This window comes from Macaca nemestrina, chromosome 3, assembly GCF_043159975.1.
Source record: "Macaca nemestrina isolate mMacNem1 chromosome 3, mMacNem.hap1, whole genome shotgun sequence".
Taxonomy (NCBI): Eukaryota; Metazoa; Chordata; class Mammalia; order Primates; family Cercopithecidae; genus Macaca; species Macaca nemestrina.
The window spans coordinates 128414175-128439841 of NC_092127.1; the positions used below are offsets into that span (position 1 = coordinate 128414175).

The 25667-nt window shown below is 32.7% G+C and overlaps 1 protein-coding gene across 7 annotated transcripts in view; it reads right to left on the reverse strand.

Moving 5' to 3' along the window:
• The window catches only part of LOC105463593 (EPH receptor A5), a 349905-nt gene that overhangs the window by 87798 nt on the left and 236440 nt on the right, over positions 1–25667 (reverse strand). For all 7 annotated transcript variants that reach the window (XM_011710796.3, XM_011710794.3, XM_011710795.3 and 4 more), the window contains 2 exons: positions 11833–11957; positions 5763–5922 (listed from right to left, as the gene is read on the reverse strand). In XM_011710796.3, coding sequence (XP_011709098.1) covers positions 5763–5922; positions 11833–11957 — 285 coding nt within the window. The remainder of the gene's footprint in view (positions 1–5762; positions 5923–11832; positions 11958–25667) is intronic.

Consider the following 25667-nt stretch of genomic DNA (forward strand, 5'->3'; position numbering starts at 1 on the left):
TGTTAACATACTGTTAAAATTTTAATCCTTAAGATATATACCTTTAGTTATGCATGTCTCTCATTTTCTTATGTTTACTAAAAATTAGTTTATTAATGATGTCGTTTTGGCAAAATAGCTGGGAAATATCATGGGAAGACTTAAAAGAAAATGTTGAAGCAATATAACACACTATGGAGAAAGATCACCAATTATAAAAATTAATATTCTTTGTAAATAATAATGTTTCTTTTAAAAAAATCATTACACATTTGCATCATGCCTGGAAATTCTAAGGCAGCATATACTTAGAAGTCACATTTTTTACCTCACCTTGCTTCCCACACTCCTGGTTGTATACAAATATTACGTGGATATTCTCTAGACTTTATTGCCTCAGCTATATATGTGAAGAGTTCATCATTGAAGGTTAAAATAATTGTAAGAGCCAGATTATAAGTCTACAGGTCAGACTGAGAATTTGGGAACTTTCTCTCACAGCAATAGGTATCTATAAACTTTCTTAATCAGGGTAACTTAATCAAGGGCATAATTTTTAATAAGTAATATAAGTACATAGGAATTAGTGGAAACATTAAAAACAATATGGTAGGCAAATAGGCACATGAAAGGATGTTGAACATAATTAACTAACAGTGATTTTCAAAATAGTGAGATATCACTACCCACTTATTCAAAATGACTAACAAATAAGTAAATAAATAATGACAATTCCAAATGCTGACAAGGATATAAAGAGACCAGATCAATCACCCATTGCTGGTGGAAATGGAAAATGATACAGCCATTTTGGAAAACATGTTGGCAGTTTCTTACAAAATTAGATATACAATTACTGTACAATCCAGTGTTGTACTTTTGGAAATTCATCCTAGGGAAATAAAAACCTACATGACACAAAAATCTGTATACAAATGTTTACAGTATCTTTATTTGTGATAGCAAAAACTGTAATCAGCCCTGATATCCTTCAACAAATTAATGGAGGTTAAACAAATTGTGGTACATACATATTAAGGATTATTATTCAGTAATAAAAATAAAGAAACTTGATACACACCCAATCTGGATGAATCTGCAGGAAATTATGCTAAGTGAAAAAAAAGCCAATTCCAAATTAAAAGGCACATACTGCATGTTTCTATTTATGAAACATTTTTGAAATGTGAAAATGTCATGCATGAATGGCAGATGAATGGTTTCCAGGGCTTAGTGATGCCACAACATTTGTTTTTTTTTTTTGAGACGGAGTCTCGCTCTGTCGCCCAGGTTGGAATGCAGTGGCCGGATCTCAGCTCACTGCAAGCTCCGCCTCCCGGGTTCACACCATTCTCCTGCCTCAGTCTCCCGAGTAGCTGGGACTACAGGCACCCGTCACCTCGCCCGGCTAGTTTTTTTTTTTTTTTTTTTTTTTTTGTATATTTTAGTAGAGACGGGGTTTCACTGTGTTAGCCAGGATGGTCTCGATCTCCTGACCTCGTGATCCGCCCGTCTTGGCCTCCCAAAGTGCTGGGATTACAGGCTTGAGCCACCGCACCCGGCCCACAACATTTCTTCTTAAAGGTAGTGGGGGCCGGGCGTGGTGGCTCAAGCCTGTAATCCCAGCACTTTGGGAGGCCGAGACGGGCGGATCACGAGGTCAGGAGATCGAGACCATCCTGGCTAACACAGTGAAACCCCGTCTCTACTAAAAATACAAAAACTTAGCCGGGCGAGGTGGCGGCGCCTGTAGTCCCAGCTACTCGGGAGGCTGAGGCAGGAGAATGGCGTGAACCCGGGAGGCGGAGCTTGCAGTGAGCTGAGATCCGGCCACTGCACTCCAGCCTGGGTGACAGAGCGAGACTCCGTCTCAAAAAAAAAAAAAAAAAAAAAAAAAGGTAGTGGGTGTGGTTATAAAAAAGAAACACAAGGGATCTTTACAGTATTGGGATTGTTTGGTAACTTGAGGTTGGTGGTAGATACACAAACTTGTACAAGTGACCAAATGGCATAGAATCTAACACAGATATATGTCCACATACACATTTAAAGAGGAATACAAGAGAATAGGATTAAATCTGTGGATTGATTGCATCAATATCAGTGTTCTGGTTGTGATATTATACTATGGTTCTGCAAAATATTACCATGGGGAAAACTAAGTAAAGTGTATAAGAGTGGTCTGTATTGCTGTTAAAATTGCATGCAAATCCACAATTACCTCAGTACAACTTTTAATAAAAAACACAATACCATTATTTCCTCATTTAGGCTGCACAGATTTGAGACAAATAGGTATAGCTGGATAAAAGGAAGTGATCCATTTTTAAAAATTAAAAGAATCACAAATGTGATTGATGAATCGTGGGCATGTAGATGTTAAGATAGATTCAGTTACAGTCTGAAAGCTTCAAGATAAATTATGTTAAAAGAAACCAGGAAAGGGTCTAATGAGTTTGGCTGAATGGGTTTACTCACGGTAAGTTTCTTTGTTGATATATATATATATATACACATATATATAGTCACTGCTGTTGAGAATGGGGGTAGGGTAAAAAATCAATTTTAAATATATTATTTTTATGCATATCAATATTAAAATGAAGAAGTTAACAGTTATAAGACATAAACTAAACTTGGCAGAGGAAGAATAATTGGAGATTTTCTACCCAAATCTTCATATTAAATAGCTTTTCTAAAAAAAATTGTTTTGCGTTCCTGTTTGTACTACTATTTGCATTTCTCTTTAGAGTTATCTTTTGACTTACAAGACAATGTCAATGAAAAATAAAAGCGCTCATAACATTTTAACTTTTTGTTAACAAATGACTGAAATGTAATATAAATTAGTAATAATAAATTCTATAAAAACACAAGTCATAAAAAAGTGTCAACTTTTCATTATTTGTATCATCATTATGAATTGAACAGGCAATTGGAAAATTCTTTTTAAAAAATATACTCACGGAAATTTTAAAATAACTTCCTATTACATACCTGACTGATAAAGTAGATTTTTCTTAGTACAGATGGCTCATTAAAGTCAGAACTCTTTAACTATCACTTACCAAATAAAAATCACTGAAAGCTTAACGAGGAAAAACACAAATATGTTTATTGTATGTTTACCGTAATTACTGCATCAAAGTACTTGAAGACCTTATTGGGGAAATAATAAATGTAAATTAAGACTGAAATTATGATATAAAGTAAATAATTGCCCAGTGAAATAATGAATATGGATTTCAGAAAATACTACAAAAATAAATGTTCTGAAAAAAAGTATTATTTTAATTGTCATTGCGTATCTTCTCTGATTCTTTATTAGACAATAGGCCTTGAGAAAGAAGGTATTATTCCTTAGAATTATTTGAGTCATTTATAGCATCTTTGAGCTAAAAAGAAACCCTTTGATGGCTAGAAATTGAATAAAATCAATTTTAAAATAATAAGCAAAATTAGGCCGAGAGTGGTGACTGACGCCTGTAATCCCAGCACTTTGGAGACCAAGGTGGGCAGATCACCTAAGGTCAGGAGTTTGAGATCTTCTGACCAACATGGAGAAACCTCATCTCTACTAAAAATGCAAAATTAATCAGGCATGGTGGTTCACGCCTGTGATCCCAGCTACTTGGGAAGCTGAGTCAGGAGGATCATTTGAACTCAGGAGGTGGAAGTTGTGGTGAGCCAAGATCGCTCCAATACACTCCAGTCTGGGCAATGGAGTGAGACTTTCTCAATATAAATAAATAAATAAGCAAAACTATTACTCTAAAATGCTTTTTGAAACAAATATTCTATATTTTAGAATTGAACACAGTATATTCGTTTTGTCTGGAGAGAAGTTTCTATGTGTACTCACGTTGATTTCTTCAGGGCCTAGCAAAGCCTAATATGTTATAGGTGTTCAATATATTCTTGTTGTTGAGTTATATTCAGAAAATATTATACATAAAGGTCAAAAAGGAATTAATATCTAATATACTCTCTACAAATAATAAATTCATTCTGTAAAAAGCTTGTACATACATGTACACATACGAGTAAAAAAAAAGATTTTACTCTCATAGCTACGAGGCAGTATGATATCGAAGTATTTTCATTTGCTATTAAAAATAATGCTATAATCTACTTCGGCAATAAAAAAAATAGTGGGTGATATTTTTTTTTCTCTAGAAATTATATAGAAAATGTTAAAGGTAGCTTACTTCAGGTAAACCTTTGTAAAAGTATACACAGGAAATGATGAAATATTAGTCCTCTAAGTCATCTGATTGAGTTTTTGTGTGCTTGGCAGCTACTATTTAATACATATGTAAATGATAGAATATTGAAAAGCCTGAAGAAAAACCAGTTGCTCAATGTGCCAACATCCTAGAACTGAGTAGAATTTACCGTTTTTTTTTTTTAATGGGATTTTTCATTTGTATAGTTATCAAAGCACTCAAGCATAGTTTGAGATTTCATTTATGGCTTTGTTCCCAGAGTTGGTAGACCACATAAGCAATATTTATTACTAATTATACCGAAACAGAATCAAGTCTTGTTAAGATGGCTAGCTTATACAGCATGCCTTTTTTTCCTAAATCCCTTTTAGTTTAAAGGGGCAGGATTAAATAATCCATTGCTAATATTATGAGAATTTTCAGACTAATATCACATGTTCCTATTCAATGTAGTAAGAAAAGAAAATTTTCTGAATAGCATTAGAAGTTCAAATTTCAGTAGCTTCAATTAAACTTCACTCACAGATTTTCCTTTGTGTAGAAAACAAATTTATAATTTTTTACAATGGCACCCTTTTCTGTATAAAATTCAGTGAAACAACACTTAGAAAGTTATTTTTACAGAATAAAAATTATTTTTAAATAAATCAGTTAAATATACTTTAAAAAGAAGATCTTGATTTTCAAAGGGGATGTATAATATAGTTTTATTCACATTTTAATTTAATAGCTCTTCTGATTCTTACAAAGTAAATTCATAACTAAATTATCATTTTGTTGATTTTTGTAAAAAGGAAATATGCAATTTATTTATTTTAAAATTACTAATTTTTATGTAACTCGGCTTAAAGCAAATACACATACACACTGACACACATATACACTTCTGACATTTCACAGTACTGTGTATTTCTTCACAAAAAGTTTTAACAGTGTCTATTACTATCTTAAATTCTTTCAATGTGTTTAGGACAAGTAAGTAACATAAATATTTTTTTGAAATTAAAGGAAAATATTTTACGCTATTTTATGGGGAAAAAAGTGATTCAAAAAGGCTGTTCCAAAAAATATTCCCAGATTCTCCCGTTAAAGACAGTGCCAGAGATTTAATACTTTTTATGAGATCAGATTGGTTCCTGAGAGCACCATTTTCTTGCCAATCTCAATGCTAAAGAAAACTCCCTGTGGAATTTTCAAAGAAAGACTAAGCCTAGTAGCCTAGTTCAATAAAACAACTAAAAAAGTAAATGGCAATAATTCAATAAAGTATGGCAGCAGTGGAAAGAAAGTCTTTAAAAGCAAGTTTAAACATTTTTAAAGTATCTCCTGAAGTACCATCTCCCAGAAGACTGAATGCAATGAGGAGCAGGGACCAACGTGTTAACCTGCCGACCTACCATAATAGCATGACAGATGCTTCCTACCTGAAGGGGTCATGCCTGGGAGAGAGAGAGGGAGAGTGAGACTGACAGAGTGCCCAGGGAGGGTATTGATCCACTGACTCTTTTCTGGTAACCATTACTGAGACATGAGTTGACAGTAATTAAAATGACTTACACACTGGGGTGGTTTCAAACTCAAATCTTCGACTGAAGACACCATAGCCTGCTGCTGTACGTGCTCGAATTTGGAAGACATAAACTGAAGCTGGTTTCAAGCCCTCTGCAGTAATAGTTGTCTCTTTGGATTTGATAATTGTGTAGCTGGTCTCTTGGTCCTTGGGATGCGCATGCACATACAGTAAAAAAGGCAGCATATAAATTAATAATGACAACAAAATTTAGAACCATAGATCAGAGAATGAATCAGAAACCAATGGACTCTATTAGTACAAATATAATACTTTAGAAAAAAATCCTACACATCCTAGGTGTGCTATTGACATAGAATATTAGTCTTTTCTAGAACTCAGGGTGGTGGGTGACATTGTGTCCACCTATCCAGAATACTTGTCTTTGGCAGTAATACATTTCTAAAATTTTGAAAACATAATGTTGTAGGAGATTGATTATTTTACAGACTCTATTTTAGTATTGTTATTTGTATACTTTTTTCCTCCAATATAGTTAATTGGAGCATATCTAACATACTGCCTATTCATACAGAAAGTTAACAATATGTCCCATTCTGTGAGGTAAGACTTATGCTTTAACTCATTAGTGAATTCAATTTATAATTGTACTTAGGTCTTAAGGTAAGAAATTAGTACTTCACTGGTGAAATTTAATTTCAATTCTCTAAGCCTAGATAGAAAGCATTAAAGAAAAATGCAGATAAGCAAAGCATTTTTATTTATTTTTGAAAATGTCCTCATTTGGAGGAGCTAGGTAGTAGTTAATGGAGATGGAGCAGGAAAAATAATTACTGGAAAGATAATTTTGGGAACTGAAACAAAGAGGAACTGTTTCTATTTTGATGCTAACAAAAGTTTAGACTAACCATCCATAACTCCTCATTATCTCTCTGAAGTTACCACACCAACTTTACCATGGATACTGAAATCACAGGCTGAAATATAGCAGGGACATTTTTGCTTTTATATTCAGTTTCCTTATCAGTAAAATTGGAGTAGAGACTTGCCTGGGTTTCCTCACAGACATGTTGTAAAAATGAAACAGGTAATGTATGTGAAAGCAGTTAATAAACTGTAATAGATGTTTTAATTTTCATAATTATTTTAAATATTTGTAACTCTTTCTAATATGACATGTCAAAGTTGACTACCACTAATACTATCTAAAATATACAATCTATATAACATTTTTCTTTTAAAGCAATTTATCATTCCTCTTGTAATATGTTTAAACATACAAAATTATCTTAGAGTTAAGTAGGTCCAAAATTATCTCTAAATAGGTATGGTGTAATTTATAAACCCAATAGCACACTTTCTGATCATCATAGGCAAATGATTGATCTTTAATTTTTTAAACTGCAGATTAATTTAATTATCTAAACTTTAATGTATTTAGGAAATTTTATTAAAGTTGAGCAAAGGTAATTAAGTCTTATAAAATGTTACCTAATAATACCAGTAAATTTCTTCATTGACAAACATGTATTGCTCTTCTATTATCCACTCTATTACTCCTTCTGTATGGTAGGATCATAGCAGTAAAAAGCAAACAATTTCTTAATGTGTTCCTTTTAACAACTGTAAACAGTTTCTATAAACTATGATAGTTACCAATTTTTCTGAGAATGCACAGGTTCTTGATGGAATAAACCTGATAATATCATTTATTATTTCTCCATATTATTGAAAAATATTATTTTCCCATATTATTTAAAAGGAATATTTCTCAATAATATTCTGCTTTTCAGTTTGGCTACAACTCACTAAGTAAGTTAAATGTCTGTTTGCTGATATTTGTTTAAAGAAAATTTAACTTAAAGAAAAAATCTAGTCAAAATTTAAGTATACAATTCTGATAAACTTTACGTAATTATCATTTTTACATAAAGGATTAACATTTATAATATAAAACATTAGAAGAAGGCATCAATGACAGCATTAGATTTCCAGCCATATTATTAAGTAGATGAGAAAATGTGGGTAAACAACTCTTTACCTCAGTTTTTTTCTTCCTTAAAATGGAGATAAAATTATTTACCAAGAATATTGGAAGGAGACAGAGATAAAAATAAAACATATACCACCAAGCACAATCGCTACAAAATAGGTTCTACGTAGAATGGATTACTCTTAACTCTATAGCATGATGGTAAGTTGTCCCATTGATAAGTAAAAAACAAAACAACTTTTAAAAGCTTCCATAGTTGTAAACTCTAACTATTGAAGGTACAATGAATACATTTTATAAAAATATTAGAAATTGATACTTTTTGCCAAAAAGGAAAAATTTACCAGGAAACTGGACTGCTGCTCCTTGAAATAATGCATGATCTAATATCAATTGCACAACATTCTGTTTGATTTAACAATTAACGTTATGTATGTCTCAGTTGTTCCTTAGCTAGAGTTTAATTGTACATTGTCTCTCTGAGTTAGCCATACATAAGTTATCGAAGAGAATTTAGCAAAGCATGTATCTAGTGGATCAAAACCAATGAATACACATGGTGAATCGTGTAAGCGTCTTCCAAAATTTAATTCTGTTTCATTCTTTTAAATCTCTCTCATATTGTAATTTTCTACATATCACAAACTTTATGTAAAGATTGTCAACACCCACAATTGCCTGGCTGCCAAGTCCTTGGTCAGGGCAGTGCCTTTTGCTGCCTTCGTGCCCCAGCTGAGCAAATGAGCTACATTCCCCAGCTGCTTAGCAAACACTGTTCACATGCAGTGAGGGGAGGGCTTCAGCAGAAGGAGCCAGCTGGCAAACACCCTGCCAAGGGGCAGCTTCCCTTTGCCTCTGCCTTTAATTAAGAGATGGCAATGGGCCCATCCTCACACGGGAGCAGAGAAGCCCAATGACCTCTATTAGAGCAGGGCAATCAGAGGCAGAAATGCCAGCTGGCAAATGCATGTGCCCTGGAAAGCTCTGCCACCTGTGTCTGGCCAAAAGCCATCCAATAAAATGGTGATGTTATTCTGAAAGCTCAAAATCAGCTCTGAAAACCTATCAGGATCCCTACCTCAATACATGGTATAAAAGCTCATAATCCATTTTTTATAAATGAAAGTCTTATAAAAACTTTATAGGTATAATATAGATATGCTCAAATGTTTGGCTCACGCACAATGGTCCAGGAATTAATACCTTTATTTTAAAAAGGAAAACACTGACCAAAATAATCACTTCCACCAATATATCATATAAAGATTTTGCTGCTTTTAATTAATGTAAACAAGCAACTTATTATTAATTTATTGGAAATATGTTTAGAAACTTTTTCCCAAGTCATTTTTTTCTTTATTTGAGTTATACAGATCATATAATGGAATACTGAAGCATTAAATTTGAATTATTAAATATAAGACCAAATCATACTGAAATAAATGTAACTCAAAAAGAAATTGAACTATAAAGAAAATAATATCACAATATGGATAAAACTCAGTAGAAGAAATATTTAATAGAAACTCCTCATTACCACTTGTTGAATAACTTTGTTCTAACAGAAGCAGCAACTTTTTAAGAAAAGATAAATTCTCATTAATATTGAATATTACACATATAATGAAAGTAATGCATATGCTGGGAAGTGGTCATGAAAACAATCAAAGGTTATTCATAAGGGGAAAAAAATAGGATGCTTTCCTCAAGAACAAAAAAGAAAGCCAGTCATTAATCGAGCTAGTTGATTCAGAGATAAAAGAAAATGTAAGTACTTGTTAAACTTTTAGTCTCCCTGCTGTTAACCCTTATTGCATCTAAGATAGTCAAATATACAGTTTTTGAATTCTATTTTGCATTTTATCTTCTTTTGAAATCAACTTTAATCACAATGAAAATTGAGAAACAATGTTCACAACAGAATTCAGCATGTGTTAATATATATTTATATAACTCTACATGGCTTTGCATCAATATAAAGTAACAAAGGTTACAAAAACTTGAATAAGAAATATAAACCTTAATTTTACAAATTGTTTTTTGACATAGCCTATGTTTAAATTGTAGACCTCTGGAATTTGCAATGCTGTTTTTTACTACTAATCTCACGAGAACAGTAATCAGTGAGAAATTTTAATGTCACTATATTCCACTTGATTAACTACAGTTTTGTTGACATTAAACAATGTTAACCATATCCCAACATAATTTTGTCTCAGAGGTATTCTCTAAGAGCATTCTTGGTGAATAATGTATTTGATAACCTATTTTTGAAATATGTGTCACCATTTATGTTTCCTAATGATCTGATAGTTGTATATAATACTACCAGTAAGTCATTCCTAGAAAGATGACTATTTCAAAAATGGTTGATCATTTATTTATCTACTGGTATAATCAATACATGAACATTGTAGAAACAACAAAAACCTGTAAATATGTAGATGGCCTTTCTCCATCACTCCCCATTGTTTTATCCTTTGTTGTATTTTTACACAGGCAATTGTTGAATCAATGAATGAAAGAAGAAAATTTATTTTTAAATTTTCTATACTGTGACAAATTAATATTCAATACACTTACCTAAACTCTTTTTTTTTTCCCCCTTTGAGACTGAGTTTTGCTCTTGTTGCCCAGCCTGGAGTGCAATGGTGCGATCTCGGCTCACTGCAACTTCCGCTTCCTGGGTTCAAGCGATTCTTCTGCCCTCAGCCTCCCGAATAGCTGGGATTACAGGTGCCCACCACCACACCCAGCTGATTTTTTTTTTTTTTGTATTTTTAGTATAGGCGAGGTTTCACTATGTTGGGCAGGCTGATCTCGAACTACTGACCTCAGGCAACCCACCCACCTCAGCCTTCCAAAGTGCTGGAATTACAGGCGTGAGCCACCGCGCCCGGCCCTAAACTCTTTTATCTATGCATATATATATGGTGAGGAGAACCATTTATTCTCCCTCTCTTTTCCAGTGCCCTAGCTTGGGCAAGTTCTTAGGTATTGTAAAGTAAGATTTTGTACTTCCTACCATATCTTTTACTCTTCCAGAAAAAAAGGAGTGATGTCTGTGAGTTTGGAAAAGCCATTGAGTAAGTCGTGTGGCTCAGTCCTTCTCTTCTTTTTTGGGATCTTCAGGCCTGCATTTTTTACATGTTCATTTCTATCCCTACATCCATAGGACCAACATTTCTGGGTCAGGGTCTCCAACCCAGTTCTCAGAGGCTGGTTTGGGTTCCCATCTATCTTTATCTCCTCTTTAAGAACTCAGGTTGTCCTAAGGTGTGTATGACATTCAGATCCAGCCAGTAGAAAAATCACAGATGAATGAGGCGGAAGTAGCAGGAAGACTCATGGTGGCTACATATGTAAGCCACATATTCCAGCCCAGTTTTAGAAATTACAAGCTTTTTCAGCTTCCATCTGTATGACTCTTTCATTGATAACTCACTTGCTTGTGAATTCAGAAAAGAGGAAAAGAGTTTATTACAACCTTGAGACCTGACCTCAATAGCTATTATGGCAAAATGTTTAAAAGTATCTCTAAGAGACTCATAGAACAAGAGGAAATCAAGAAAATATGGGGAATGTGATGCACATATGTTTTTATTTTTTAACCTGAAATTTAAACATAAATTTTATACTACAGTGCCAAATGTTTGCTAAGAATCTAAAAACTGTATGTGATATATGTGTCTTATCTTTTTCATATTACCTTAATAGTATAGGTGTTATGTTGAGTTACTAGCCATAAGCACATATGATTTCTCTGTTAGCACACTGCAGTCACTACTGAAAATCTATAGCTTAAGTCTTTGTAACACTTTCAAATGTCCTATGACTTCATCTTTTAATGCTGTTCAACTCAGTTAAGCTAATATTAGACTATATGGCAGTATCTAAGCTGTGTAAACTATTTGGCAGCAGCAGAACATGAATAGAGAGCTCCCTGTACACTTCTAGCGTCCATAATTATGACTGCAGAATCAATTGTCATTGATTTATACATAAAATTGCAACATACTCTTCTACAAATTGGATAATTGCAGTTGCTAAAGGGAAAAAAAAAAAAGAAACTGAAGACATTTTTTTTATTCTGTTAGTCTTACCTTTTCAAAATACTTGATTTCATACTCCAGGATGATTCCATTGGGGCGATCTGGCTCTTGCCAAGACAAAGAGATGCTGTTTTTTGCAATCTTCCCTTTTTTCACATTGGTAACTGGAGATGGAGCTGCAAAATAGTTTAAATAAGGAGCAGTGTGATTAATGAGGCCCTAAAAGTAAGCCTGTTATGTGTATTACATATATTGCATTTTGAGAATGTAGCACTATAAAAAAAACCCAATTAAATTTTAGTTTCTCTATATAATGTTTAAAGATTGTGAAGATTTTTTACAAATATAAATCAGCTAAATATCCTCAGGATTTTTTCATGATAAAGCTGTAGTCCATATTTTTTCTAAGTAGTTTCGAAACATAAATTATTTTATTTTATATTTTATAGAATAAAGATACTCCTGATTATTTTACATATCTTCTACATTTCTAAAATGTATGAGCTCTGTATGACATATCCCATTATGCTAATAGATACATGATTATATTACCGCATTTGTACAACACAAACTCTCTTTTATAATTTATTACTTTTGAAATTACATGAATCCTAAAATCATTAATAAATGTATATATTAAACATGGACAGGTTCCTTAAGAAACATGCCACCAAAGATATGGTACACTTTAAAATAATAGCAAATAAAATAAACTTTTTTTAATTTTCATTTTTCTCAAATATTTCCTTAGAATCATAATCACTTCTGGTGATCATCACAATTTGATATACTGTCTATGAAACCACTACTTGTCTAATGAAAATAGGACTTATATATCTGTTCTTTCGAATATGTCTGGATATTTTGAGTTTGAAAAACATCTGAATATTTGAGTCAAAATTCTTTTTATCAATCTGCTGACATTTGTATAGATAACATGTCTAAAAGACATGGCAACATAAAAGAGTAAGATATGGGCTCCCCAGTTCACTGTAGTGTTTATTGAAAAGTGCTAACACTACTGAAATAGAAACAACAGACGATTAAGGAAGACAGTGAATTTTTGAATATATTTTGTTCAATAGTGAATATCTGTATGAATTATCTTGAATCATGAATTAAACTCAATTTCCCAGTATCACTACATATGTATTGCATAACACAACAGTAAAAAACCTAAAGAAAGACTAAGTCTTCAGAGTTCTTCACTCACTTTACTATAGTGAAATCATTTTTTTATATTTAATTATTTCTCGTAGATAGCTGTCAGTTTTTACTTAATGAATTGATGGTATTACCACCTTGCTATTCATAAATTGTTTAATAATATGCTCCATGAAGGCAATAATTGGTTTAGTTTAGTTCACTGCTACATTTCCAAGATGAGAAAATTGTTTAGCATATAGAAATTTAATGAATATTTGTTGATTGAATTGATGGATGGATGAATGAATGGCAAATACATATATAATTAAATATCATTCAAACCTGAATTTATCTCATCATAGGATAATATTAGTTTGAAATGTGCACTTAATTTTAAAACTTAATCAGTTCTTCAATAAAATAATCATTTGTGGGTAAAGACAACAAATAAATACCAACACAGACACAATCAGCCTAAAGTGCAATACTTTGTTATTTACTTGCATTCATCAAAGTAAAGCATAAACTATTTCACTTTCAAACACTTAAGTTAACAAATGCCAGTGTAGTTCAGTGGCTAAGAATGTGCTTTAAAATACTGGTTTAGAATGAGGGGAGAAGACCATTTCTGAGCTCAGAGTAGGTCAGGGATAATTTTCTTTGTGACAAGAGCATCTTTGCATCTTCTGGGTAAAGCTGATGACAGCTCCTGGGGACATAATGATGATGCACAAATTGTGAATGGCAGCAATCCTACACCACTGCAAGTATCATGCACATTAAAATAACTGTAACCAGGTTTGTCATCATCAAGGAGCATGCTCAATTTATCTTATTTGTCTCCCTCGCTGATACCTTTTGCTCATTCTCTGCCTGCTCAACCTTTTAAGTCTGGTATCAAATGAGAACGATGACTTAGAGCATTTATGCTTGTAAAATTTTTATGGGTGATGTCAAATCATAAAACTATCACTGTCCCTGTATAAGGATAGAAAAAAAAATACCAAAGAAATCAAGCTGTGAAGGGTACAAAATAATTTCTAAAACTTCTGAGTTGTAGCTTTCAGATATGTGGAAATATTCCAAATTCTTCCCATATTGTAGCGTCTGTGTTAGAGCTAACTTTGTATACTAGTATGATATGCAAGATGGAGATTCTTTAGGCTACTACAGTTCCCATTATGAGCTAATTGTTTTGTCTGTTTCAAATTTTTAAAGTTTTAAATTTATATAGAAATTTTTATAGAAAAATAAGATAACAGAGTTTCCACATAACTTACATTTAGTGTCGCCTATTAGAAACATACCATATTAATACATTATATCTGTCACAATTAATGAACCAATACTGATAGATTATTATTAATTAAAGTCCACAGTTTATTCAGATTCCCATAGTCTTTAATTAATGTCCTTTTTCTGTCCTGGGATTCCATCCAGCAAACCATATTAATTTAGTTATCATGTTTTCTTAGGCTCCTCTTTGTTATAGCAGTTTTTCAAAGTTTCCTTGATTTGATGACCTTGACACTTTTAGAGCACACTGGTCAGGTATTTTGTAAACTGTCTCTCAGTTGGGATTAATATTTTTTCATGATTAAAACAGTGTTATGGGGTTTTTGGGGGATGACCACGAAAGTAAATTGCCAATCCTATTACATTATATTGAGGGTACACACTACCAACGTATCATCGCCATTATGTTAACCTTGATTTCCTGAGTGACGTAGTGTTTACTGTTTCTCCACTATAACATTGTTTTCTCCCCAGCATTCAATATTGTACTTTTTGGAAGAAAGTCACTATTTGCAGCCCACATTAAAGGAGTGGGAATTTATGATTCACTTTCTTGATAGTGGAATATCTACTTAAATCATTAGAAATTCTTCTGCAGGAGAAATTTGTCTATTTTTCTTCATTTTTAAATTTATGTAATTATTTGCATCAGTATGACATGGATATTTTTACTCCTTTGTATATAATTGTATACTTTATTTTATTACTGAATTTGCTAATGCTTTGGCCATTGGAAGCTCTTTCAGAGCTCCTATGTCTCTTTGATATACCCCTATCATTATGGATTTGTCTGTTTGTTATTTCTACAATATTTTCTTACCTTCTGGGACTAAAAGACCAGATACTCTATGCTCATCTTGCTTATTCACTGCTCCAGTCCTAGAGTCATTCATTTCTGTAAGGAGCACTGGTTTCCTTTATTAGAAAAGGCATTAGGAACCAAGAAATGGGTGTTGAGTGTGTTTCTTGCCACTGAGATGCCATTGCTTTTAAGCCCTCTTACTGAAAGGACAAGGACATAAATGTGTATATTAACTTGTGTATATCTATACATATTCCTATACATAACTACCTATATCTATATTAACCTAAAGATACATATATACTGATGTTGCCAACTCTAATAATTATTACATAAATAATTCTAGCTTCCACATCTTACTTATCTGTAAACTCCCACTCTAATGGCGGGTCCCACCATCAGCCATCCAACTGAACTTGATTATTCAGTTCCAGCACCTATGTCTAGTATGTACTGAATTGTTCATCTGTGTCTGTTTGACTTATCGATAATGATATAATGTAGAAACCTCTAATATCCCAATGACACAAACAGTGATATACAAAATCCTGCCATCGGTTGTATAAAACAATGTATCTTCCTTACTTTTCAGATATAGAAATCTAGTTTAAGGCACAGCGTTCCAAGATGGAAAGGCATGCCATGGCACAGATAGCTTGAAGTCTGATAGAATTGACTTCAAGTATTTTGGCAGCCAGCCATTTCTATGTAATTCTGTTAGTTAACTTTTATAAATGTACTTTCAATCTTTATAATAGGAACAATAATATAAATTCATATTTTTTAAGGTTGACATCTTATTCTTCAGGTACAATGTCAGGTACAGGGTGGGTGCCAAATAAATACTATTTGTAATAATATCAGCTGTAAAATATTAGAAAATTGTTTAAGAAGATTTCAATGATGAACTTTCCACAATTCTTTAACTGTTTCTTCCTTTATCAGTCAAAATTATTTGTAGCTTCTTCACTGAACTTGGCACTGCTTTAAATGTTTGATGAGATCCAAAGGCAAAGTGCTTACACAGATAAGATGCTTTGTTTTCTGCATCCAAGGCTGTCATGACTCTACATTAATAAAAGGTTATGAGTAAATTTGATTGATTTTATTCATTTTATTAATTAAAATGCCACGCTTTCAAATGCTGATTAAAACATCGGTAGTTACACTTAGTATAGAACAATGTCTTCCTTATTCTTTTTTTTTTTTTTTTTTTTTTTTTTTTGAGACGGAGTCTGGCTCTGTCGCCCAGGCTGGAGTGCAGTGGCGCGATCTCGGCTCACTGCAAGCTCCGCCTCCCGGGTTCACGCCATTCTCCTGCCTCAGCCTCCCGAGTAGCTGGGACTACAGGCGCCCACAACCGCGCCCGGCTGATTTTTGTATTTTTAGTAGAGACGGGGTTTCACCGTGGTCTCGATCTCCTGACCTTGTGATCCGCCCGCCTCGGCCTCCCAAAGTGCTGGGATTACAGGCGTGAGCCACCGCGCCCGGCCGTCTTCCTTATTCTTTAAAACAAAGTGAACATGATGAAAACATGAACCTCATTTGTGTCAAATGGAATAAGAAAATACCATTCATGCATCCCTATAGCCAATACTTTTTGTGTAGGCAGTAAATTACAAATAGAATCAAGTATTGGTTACTTGTATTTAAAACAATAAATAAATAAAACTCTATGTATTTGATGTATATACCCATATTAAGTCTTAAAGACTAGAGAGAGGTAAATAAAACAATATTGAAATCTTTTCAGTCTATGACAGGCCATGAATGGGTTAAAAACTTCATCAGATGACAATTTTTAAACTTTCCACCAGAAGTCCCTACACATCAGTAATGCATTAGTTCATTTAAACACAAGATTTAAAAATACACGTGTTTTACATTTGATTCTATAGATTAAAATTTGGCCAAATGAACTGTCAGTATCTGACAGCTGGAAGCCCCTACTTCTCACTGCTATGCACACTTTATCATATTAAAGTACTTCTTATTAATGAAGCAGGTCTAGGCCACTACAGTATTCCAAAACAACACAGAGTATTAGGCTTCTCTCCAGAAAATTCTGACTCTGTAGGTCAAAGTGAGACGAAGGATTCTGTATATTCAGTAAAGACTCTGGTGGAATCATTTTGTCAGTAAATTTCAGGAAATAATTAAGGCAAACCATACTAGGATTAATTCTTCTTTTTAAAAATTATTATTATTACTATTTTAAAAAGAATTATTATTAATGCTTCTTTTATAAAAAATTAAACTTGGAAAGCTGAGGCTGGAAGTTGGATCAGTATTGAGGTTTACTGAACTGCTGCTGTCTTGAATCTGTGGCTCATTATTGCCTGTTATCCTAATCTTTGTTAGCAACTTTGCCTTTCTCTGAGGATTATTTCTGCTTATATTTGGTATTTTCCTGACCATTAGGTATTTCTTGGTAATTTGATTTGTTTTCTCATTCATGCATAATTTGGTTTAGTCTGCTGATAATCTATAAAATTAGAAAAATCTTATGTCTGGTTCACTGTTGTTTGCTTAGTCCTTAGAAGACTTTTCTGACAACTTCGTAAAATATACAACTGCATCCACCCTCGTTGAAGACACCATGATTTTTCTCCTAGTTGGATTACTTCTTTATACCTTCCTGAACTTCAGGGAGTTTTTCTAAGAAGAGCCAGTGTGTTATTGTTCATGTTATAATTTGGTCACGTCACATAAGCCCTGCCTTATGGATTACTAGGTCACACATGCTCTATCCTCTGCCTAAATTTCTAGTCATCAACTCCACTATCTCTTGTTCCCTTTCACGGATATGACCTTCTACATGTTTCTTGAGCACTCTAAATTCGTCCTGCCTCAGACCCTTTACACTTGCATTTCTTTTAGTTTAGAATGTCCTTCCTTATCTTCATCTAAATTGCTCTTCACTTTATTTAGGTCTTTAAAAAATGTCATATTTCCAGAATTCACTTCCTGACTGATTGACCATTCATTAATTTCTTATTTTTCTTTATAATGGCACTGCTTGAAATTATATGCTTATTTCTTTACTTGTGAATTGTCTTAGATTCTACAGGAATATAGCCTCTATGATGGGAAATACTTTTACTGTCTTATTTATTTATATATCTCATGTGCCTTTAAAATTCCTGGAACATAGAATGGCATTTAATATTTCTAATATGCATAACTTATTTTTCTGGGATTTAAAGCTAATAAAGAATATATAGCACATGGTCCTACTTTATAGTTGTTAAGTTGAATCAATTATCACATGGATCATTCTAGTCTCCTCACTTTACTTATCTGTAACCTCCTGCTCCAAGAGTGGCTCTCACCACCTGTCATCCAGTTACTTAATTGTTTAATTTCAGTATAAATGTCTTCAAAGCAATACATTTTTTATTTGTTTTTGGCACAGCACAGTATAGGCAGAACTATATTTGAATCTAGTATATATTGAATATGTATCTGACATATAAATATGACAAGGAATAGTAAAATGAATAAACAATATTATTAAAGAATTTCAAGGAAATCTAGAGACTTCTGGAGCAAAGAATAAATAAAGAATTAGAAGTCAAGTGACTACCACCCCTAACTATTTGTATAAAATAAGAGCTACTGGAAAAAAAAGTCAAAGAATATATATATACATATACCCACACACAACTTCATATTTATGTAGGCAATTATATGTATATGTATGTTTAATAATTATAAAACTTGAATGTATTCTTTTTTTTTTTTTTCACATGAAGTCTTGCTATGTCTCCCAGGCTAGAGTACAGTGGTGAGATCTCCGCTCACTGCAATCTCTGCCTCCCGGGTTCAAGCGATTCTCCTGCCTCAGCCTCCCGAGTAGCTGGGGTTACAGGTGCCCGCCACTGTGCCGGCTAATTTTTGTATTTTTAGTAGAGATGGGGTTTCATCATCTTGGCCAGGCTGGTCTCGACTCCTGACCTCATGATCCACCCACCTCGGCCACCCAAAGTGCTGGGATTACAGGCGTGAGTCACTGCACCTGACTTGAGTGTATTTTTAAGATAAAATGTATTCTTTCAGCAAAGAACAGACTTTTGAAATGATGAAAGATGAAGTATGGTTTTAAATCTATGTGTCTTATGACTCTCTTCATAAGATTTTCCATTCTTTCACTTCTTCACAAAGGTGGAAAAGGGAAGAGGGAAAAATAGGAAGACAAGCCCTAGCTAATCTAAAAACCTAAGCTATAGTTATAGTATTTCCAGAGAAACATGGAAAATTACAAAACCTACAGCCAATGAATTTATCTTTAGTTTATATTTTCTAAGATGAAATAGTATTGGCATTAGCATAGTGAATGCATCTTTTATTTTTATGGCTGTCTTTCAGTATTTATCTGAATAATAGTATAATACTGTCTATACTGAATTTCAGTATAACACTGTCTTTCAGTATTTATCCTTACTATGTATATGATCATGTGACAATTTAAATTAACTGCCTCCCACAGACTACATATATATGTATGTATATATTTTTAAATGAAATGCAGATGTAGATAAATCCATATTTTATTTTATATATACATATATACACACCACATACATATACAAACATCTCTAAGAGAAATCATGTACATCTTTTGCAGCTGGTTTAATAAAGCTACATATAGTGATTACTTTACTATCTTTGTTTTGGGATACATATTAGCATTTGAATGTAAGGAAATGAGTAACTAGATTTCCTAAAGTAAACGAGAATTGCAGTTATTGAATTATAAACTTATTCAAAATTATTAACAAAAAAGTAAGACAGATATATTATAACATACACACTCACAAATGTGTAATATTATACACTTTATATTTTTATAATACACAATATAAATTTTATATACTTACATACTTAGTATATCCTTCTTACTGTGTTGTCATTTGATACTATTGGACCAGGAAAAGAAACTAACAGTGCATTCTCAACACACTTAGTACCAACCATTTTCTGTACTAAAGAAAGAAGGTATTTTAAAGGTTTCTTTCTCAAATAAAAATTCAATCTGCTCACTCAGACAAAAACCTACAATCACTCCATCTTAAAAGCCTGCAACTGGATCTTTTGATATATGACCTCAGTGAAGTTTTGAAACGACCATTTTACCAAAACCTGGCCTTAAATGACAGTAGTTCTAGCGAAAGGATATTTATTTTAATAAAAATAATTTATAAACTAAAATGTACCATTCAGTAGAGTTTGTTTTTTTCAAATACTTGAAAATCAGAAAATATTAAAAATTAGTTGCTTCCAGCAGGAAATGAAAATAACTTAATTGCTAAGAAATAATTTCTGATGTGATTATACTTTATAGTTCAAAGCATATTCTTTAAATATTGTTTTGAAGTCACATTCGCATTGATGTTAATTTGAAAAGAAAATGACAATAATAAAAATAGAAAACTACATCACTGGCATTCATAGTCAGTGTTCTCTAAAATAACACTGCAAATTACAAAAACAAATATTAAATGCAACAAGGTGTATAATGACAATATGCCTCCTTCTGAATAGCAAAATTAATCTCACACAAAATAAATTATCATAGAATTTGTTTTCCATTCATTACTTGTTATTACCCTATAATAGAATTCTTAATACACAGAGACTTAAGTGTCAATGATTATTTGATCTTAATAACCACAATCCCCATTGTATGAGAAACAGAATTTAAATAATTTTTACAGTATTGTATTAGAATAAAATGAGGCTATATCTAGCAGATAGCATGGTGTATTTGGAAAACTTTGATCAACTCACTATTACTCAGTTATACTATATTCAAGATAATATAGTCCCATATGCAATTTTCAATAATGTTTTATTGGTATTAAACTTCCATTATGGAATACTGCAGTTTGTTTTACAGGAAATTAAGTCATAATTAGCTCAGAAACAACTTTTTATAGCTTATATTTAACAATAAAAACTTAGTCTCCTCTTATAAATACGTATTAAATAGGGTTTTGGTAACCACAGATTAAGTCATTAATGGTAACAAGGCTGTAAAGTGCAAACTCTAATTCAATTGCTAATTATTTCAAAATTTTCACAATTTAAACCAATCTCACCAAGCATTTTTAAAAGCAAAACAAACACATCATACATGTAGAGAACCTACTCATTTTCCTTTCTCACTTCTCATTGATCTTTGTCTTGTATAGCCAAATGAACAACAGGAATCATTTAATTCACTAGGAATTGTGATAATAAATTATTTATCTATCAATTGTTTAAAGAAACGGATTGAATTTCTATTATACTATTAAAATTCAGGACCACCACATGTTCTCTGCCTAAATATATTCTCGCTGAGACCATCTGACATGATTTCTTCAGTATCTGAAATTATGCCAGTAGACACAAAAAAATAAACTTTCTGGCTACAGAATGACTGGGAGACCTGAGTAGTGTTTATCAGCAGCTCTCATAAACATCCCAATCACAATATCTTTAAATAGCATCATTTCTAACAGCAACATGACAGGCTGGAACTAGAAAAAATACAGGATTAATGATTGCAGCTGGTCAACCTTTTAAAGTCCAGAAAAAAAGCCAAATCACAGCATTCTGCTCCACACTAGTAATGTTACCAGATATTTAATTTTTAAGCCATGGGACTAATGTTAGTGAATCAAACCACACATTCTTCAGTTGTGGGAAATATCTGCTGCTGAAGTCACATGTAAGGCCATGTTTCACTCCAACAGATCACGTAGAGAAATTTCTAATGCTGACAAAACATATCATTATATATCTATCATCATAAGTTTAAATGGCATAAAACCCACATTTTTTGTTCCACTGGAACAGTAGTCTAGATTTCTATTTATTTTAAAAAGTAAATGAAATGTAAATAATAACTGGCTGCAAAGTGCCCAAGATGTATTTTGAATAAATTTCAGTTATTAGAAAGAACTAAGTCCAAATTTTACTTTGAGAATTGTTTAACCATTATCGGCTAAGTGAATGAACAAATATACGTATGTATACATAGAGTAAGAGGCTATTGTAATTGCTGTACCATAAGAGTACATAATATGTTACATTTATAAGAAACATTATGTGTCAGTTTATAGTTTAAGCACTTTACATACATTAACTCATTCAATCTTCCTAACATCATTAGGAAGTAGAAACTATTATCGTCCCTTTTTGATGCACAGAAGTTAATTATCCAAGTTCAGTCCACCAGGAATTGGCAGACCTTAGCAGTCTTTCTTCGGAGATTGTATTCTTGAGTATTATTCCATAAAATAATGAAAGAATAGCTCTAAATAGAGTGTTACGTTTAATGTCATCTCACATAAAATTATTTTAAAGATTATTCAGATTATCTAATTTCTTCTTTGAGTATATAAATGTCTTAATTTTTGCTGTTTCCTTAGTGCTTTGCAAAGCTGATTATAAAAAGCAGTAGGAGAAACAACTGTCTCTGAAAAAAAATTAAGCAACTGTTTATTGCACATTCTGTGACATGAAATTGTATCAACTCTTAGTTGTATTACTTAAAACAAAGTTTTACAACTATTTTTGATCTACCGTGATACATTGATATGACAGCATTCAAATATATAAGAAATATCTCTACATATTTCTATACTGGTGAAACTGGAAAATTGTCTTCTGAAAATAAGCCAAGATAAATCCTCACAATGATTAACAGTACACACATAATGATTGCTCTCTGCATGCTGCACCATATTCATATTCTGCACACTATTCAGATGAACTGTGGATTTTGAGAAATATCCTGCATGCTAAATGCAAATTCAATTTTTTCTACTATTCAGGAATACACATGTAAACACTTTGAAGCAAATATTATGATACAGATAGCCATAAATATCCTCTAGTTTATATATATTTAAAATTATGTATGTATATATTTCACAAACTTTGATACGTCATGATCAATAAATAATAACTTGTAAAAAGTAACATAAAACATTCATGTGGAGTAACACAGGAGAGATCTGAAGGACTCATATATAAGTCTCTTCCTTTTTGTCTCAGCACATTCCTTCCCTCAAAACTCAAGACATCTCTCTCTCCATCTCATGGGCTTTTAATAGGTCTCTCCACTGAAAGAAAAAGTGCTGTTGGCAACTCTTCTCGTCCTCTCTCCTTTCCTTTTTTCCCTAATATTACTGAAAAACTACTGTGTGCCAAGCACTAGTGAGTTGGGCTATTGTAATCAACAATTCCATGTGTCCTGGCCAGTGACCATACAACTAGGAATATTAAAAATAAATTGTTTGGAGAAAGTATTATATATCACAGATATAGAAAGTAAGATCGTTCCTCTGAAAATCTATATACCTGCATTTCAGATTATACAACTCTTGAGCACAGAGAGTGGCCTCATTTATCTTTGTATCCTCTATAGCTAGAAAAAGAACAAGCATGTGGTATGTGTTCAATAAAAAAAAAAAGATCCAATCCATCAGGAAGTCAATGAAACAGGAAAGTGATATAAGATATTTCTGACACGTAGTGAAGATGTAACATCATCATTAAAAACATAATAGAATATTACTTTCTGAAAATTTATGGATAAAACTGACAAATGTCAGTTTACTTGTAGATGAAATTTTATTTAAAAAAACAGAATTGAGTAAACTTGAAAAAAACCTTTATGACATTATATTACAAGTCTGATTCTAGCTCAAGTTTAATGATTAACTACATATTTTATGAGCAAAAATGATACAAAAAATAACCAATTCTTGTAAATTCAAGGAGGAACTGGGGCAAGTGAAAATTGCTAAGCAGTGCAATCAATATCATTTTAATACGCTTTTTGAAGTAACGGCTACATATAATTGACTGCTATAATATAATGTTTGCAAATGTAGAAACTTGCCATAGATATAGAAGTGAAATAGGTAAGAGCAATCTGCGATCCAATAAAATCTATTAAAAATACTGGAAACAAGGTTGATTAACAATACTTTATAGAGAAAGTCTATAGTTATTTAACGGAAAAAGGTCAGAATATGTTTGAAACCTTTGTTGAAAATCATCTAACTAGCTTTAGACTTCTATGTTGAGTTCCTTTTTGTTGTTCTGTTTTGTTTTTGTTTTTGTTTATGTTTTTGGTTTTGTTTTGTTTTTTGATATGGAGTCTTACTCTGTCACCCAGTCTGGAGTGCAGTGGTGCAGTCTTGGCTTACTGCAGCCTTGAAATCCTGGGCTCAGGAGGTCTTCCCGCTTCAGCTTCCCAAGTACCCTGGAATATAGGTGGGCAACGCTATACCTGACTAGTTTATTTATTTATTTATTTACTTATTTACTTATTTATTTATTTAATCCTGTTTCAATCTATTAATCCTTTTTCATTTTTTCATTGCCATTAGTTCATCAGTTATCACTCTCTACCACTGCTGTCATAGCCGCCTAGAGTAGACTGTATCTTATTTTTATTTGAAGTAGATAAATAAATTTTGCACATAAATTAATAAATTATATATATTACATATATAAATACATTTGTAAATATATTTAGTGCCTCTATGATTTAAGCACCAACAGCTCATAAATAGAGGATTTGGGATTTAAACACGTTTATGATTCTAAAGGTACTTAACGTGATGCTTCTAAATATAATGATATAATGTGGTGTTTAGTAAAGCTAATTCAAAGAGAGATGTAGCATAGTGATCTATGCAAAACACCCACTAATGCAAATCATTACATACAGGTTATTAAGTATGCCAACCAGAACAAAATAAAATTTTTGAGTACTGAAGCAGATTCTTCTTAGTTCATTAAAAACACTGTAGGGTATTTGTTTTTGACATAGTTCTTTATATAACTTAAAAATGACTTCCATAATATAAACACTTTTGTTGTGCAGTGAATATAGAATCTAAACTCAATTTAGGTAAGAATTTGGGAAGGTTCCATATTAAAATACACATAAATATAAAACAAAATATTCTAATGTCCATTCAAATTACTAGACCTCTCTGTCTTCAGTGGAACAAAGCTGTAAGACCACACCAACATATTTTATATTCCCTTAGAATGTATAGTGATAACATTATGTTGGCCAGAACATGCATAGTTAAAACGTAATGTTGGTCATAGAATATGGGACTCTTGATTCTATTCCTCCAGATACTCAGATATGTTTTAACAAAGCCTGGCCAAAGTATCCTATCATATAAGTTTCCTATTGCTGCTACAACAAATTACCAAAAAACTAGTGGCATAAAACAACACAGATTTATTATCTTACAGTTCTAGAGGTCACAAGTCTAAAACTCAAGGTGTTGGCAGGGCTGTGTTTCTTCTGGAGGTTTCAGAAGAAAATCCATTTCCACGTCTTTTCTATCCTCTAAAGACTACTGGAATTCCTTGGCTCCAGCCTCTTCCTTCATGTTCAAAGCACGTTCACTCCGCTGGGCGCAGTGGCTCATGCCTGTAATTCCAGCACTTTGGGAGGCCGAGGGGGGCTGGATCACCTGAGGACAGGAATTCGAGACCAGCCTGGCCAACATGGAGTAATCCCGTCTCTACTAAAAATACAAAAATTAGCCAGGCATGGTGGGGGGCGCCTGTAATCCCAGGTACTCTACTCAGGTGGCTGATGAAGGAGAATCACTTG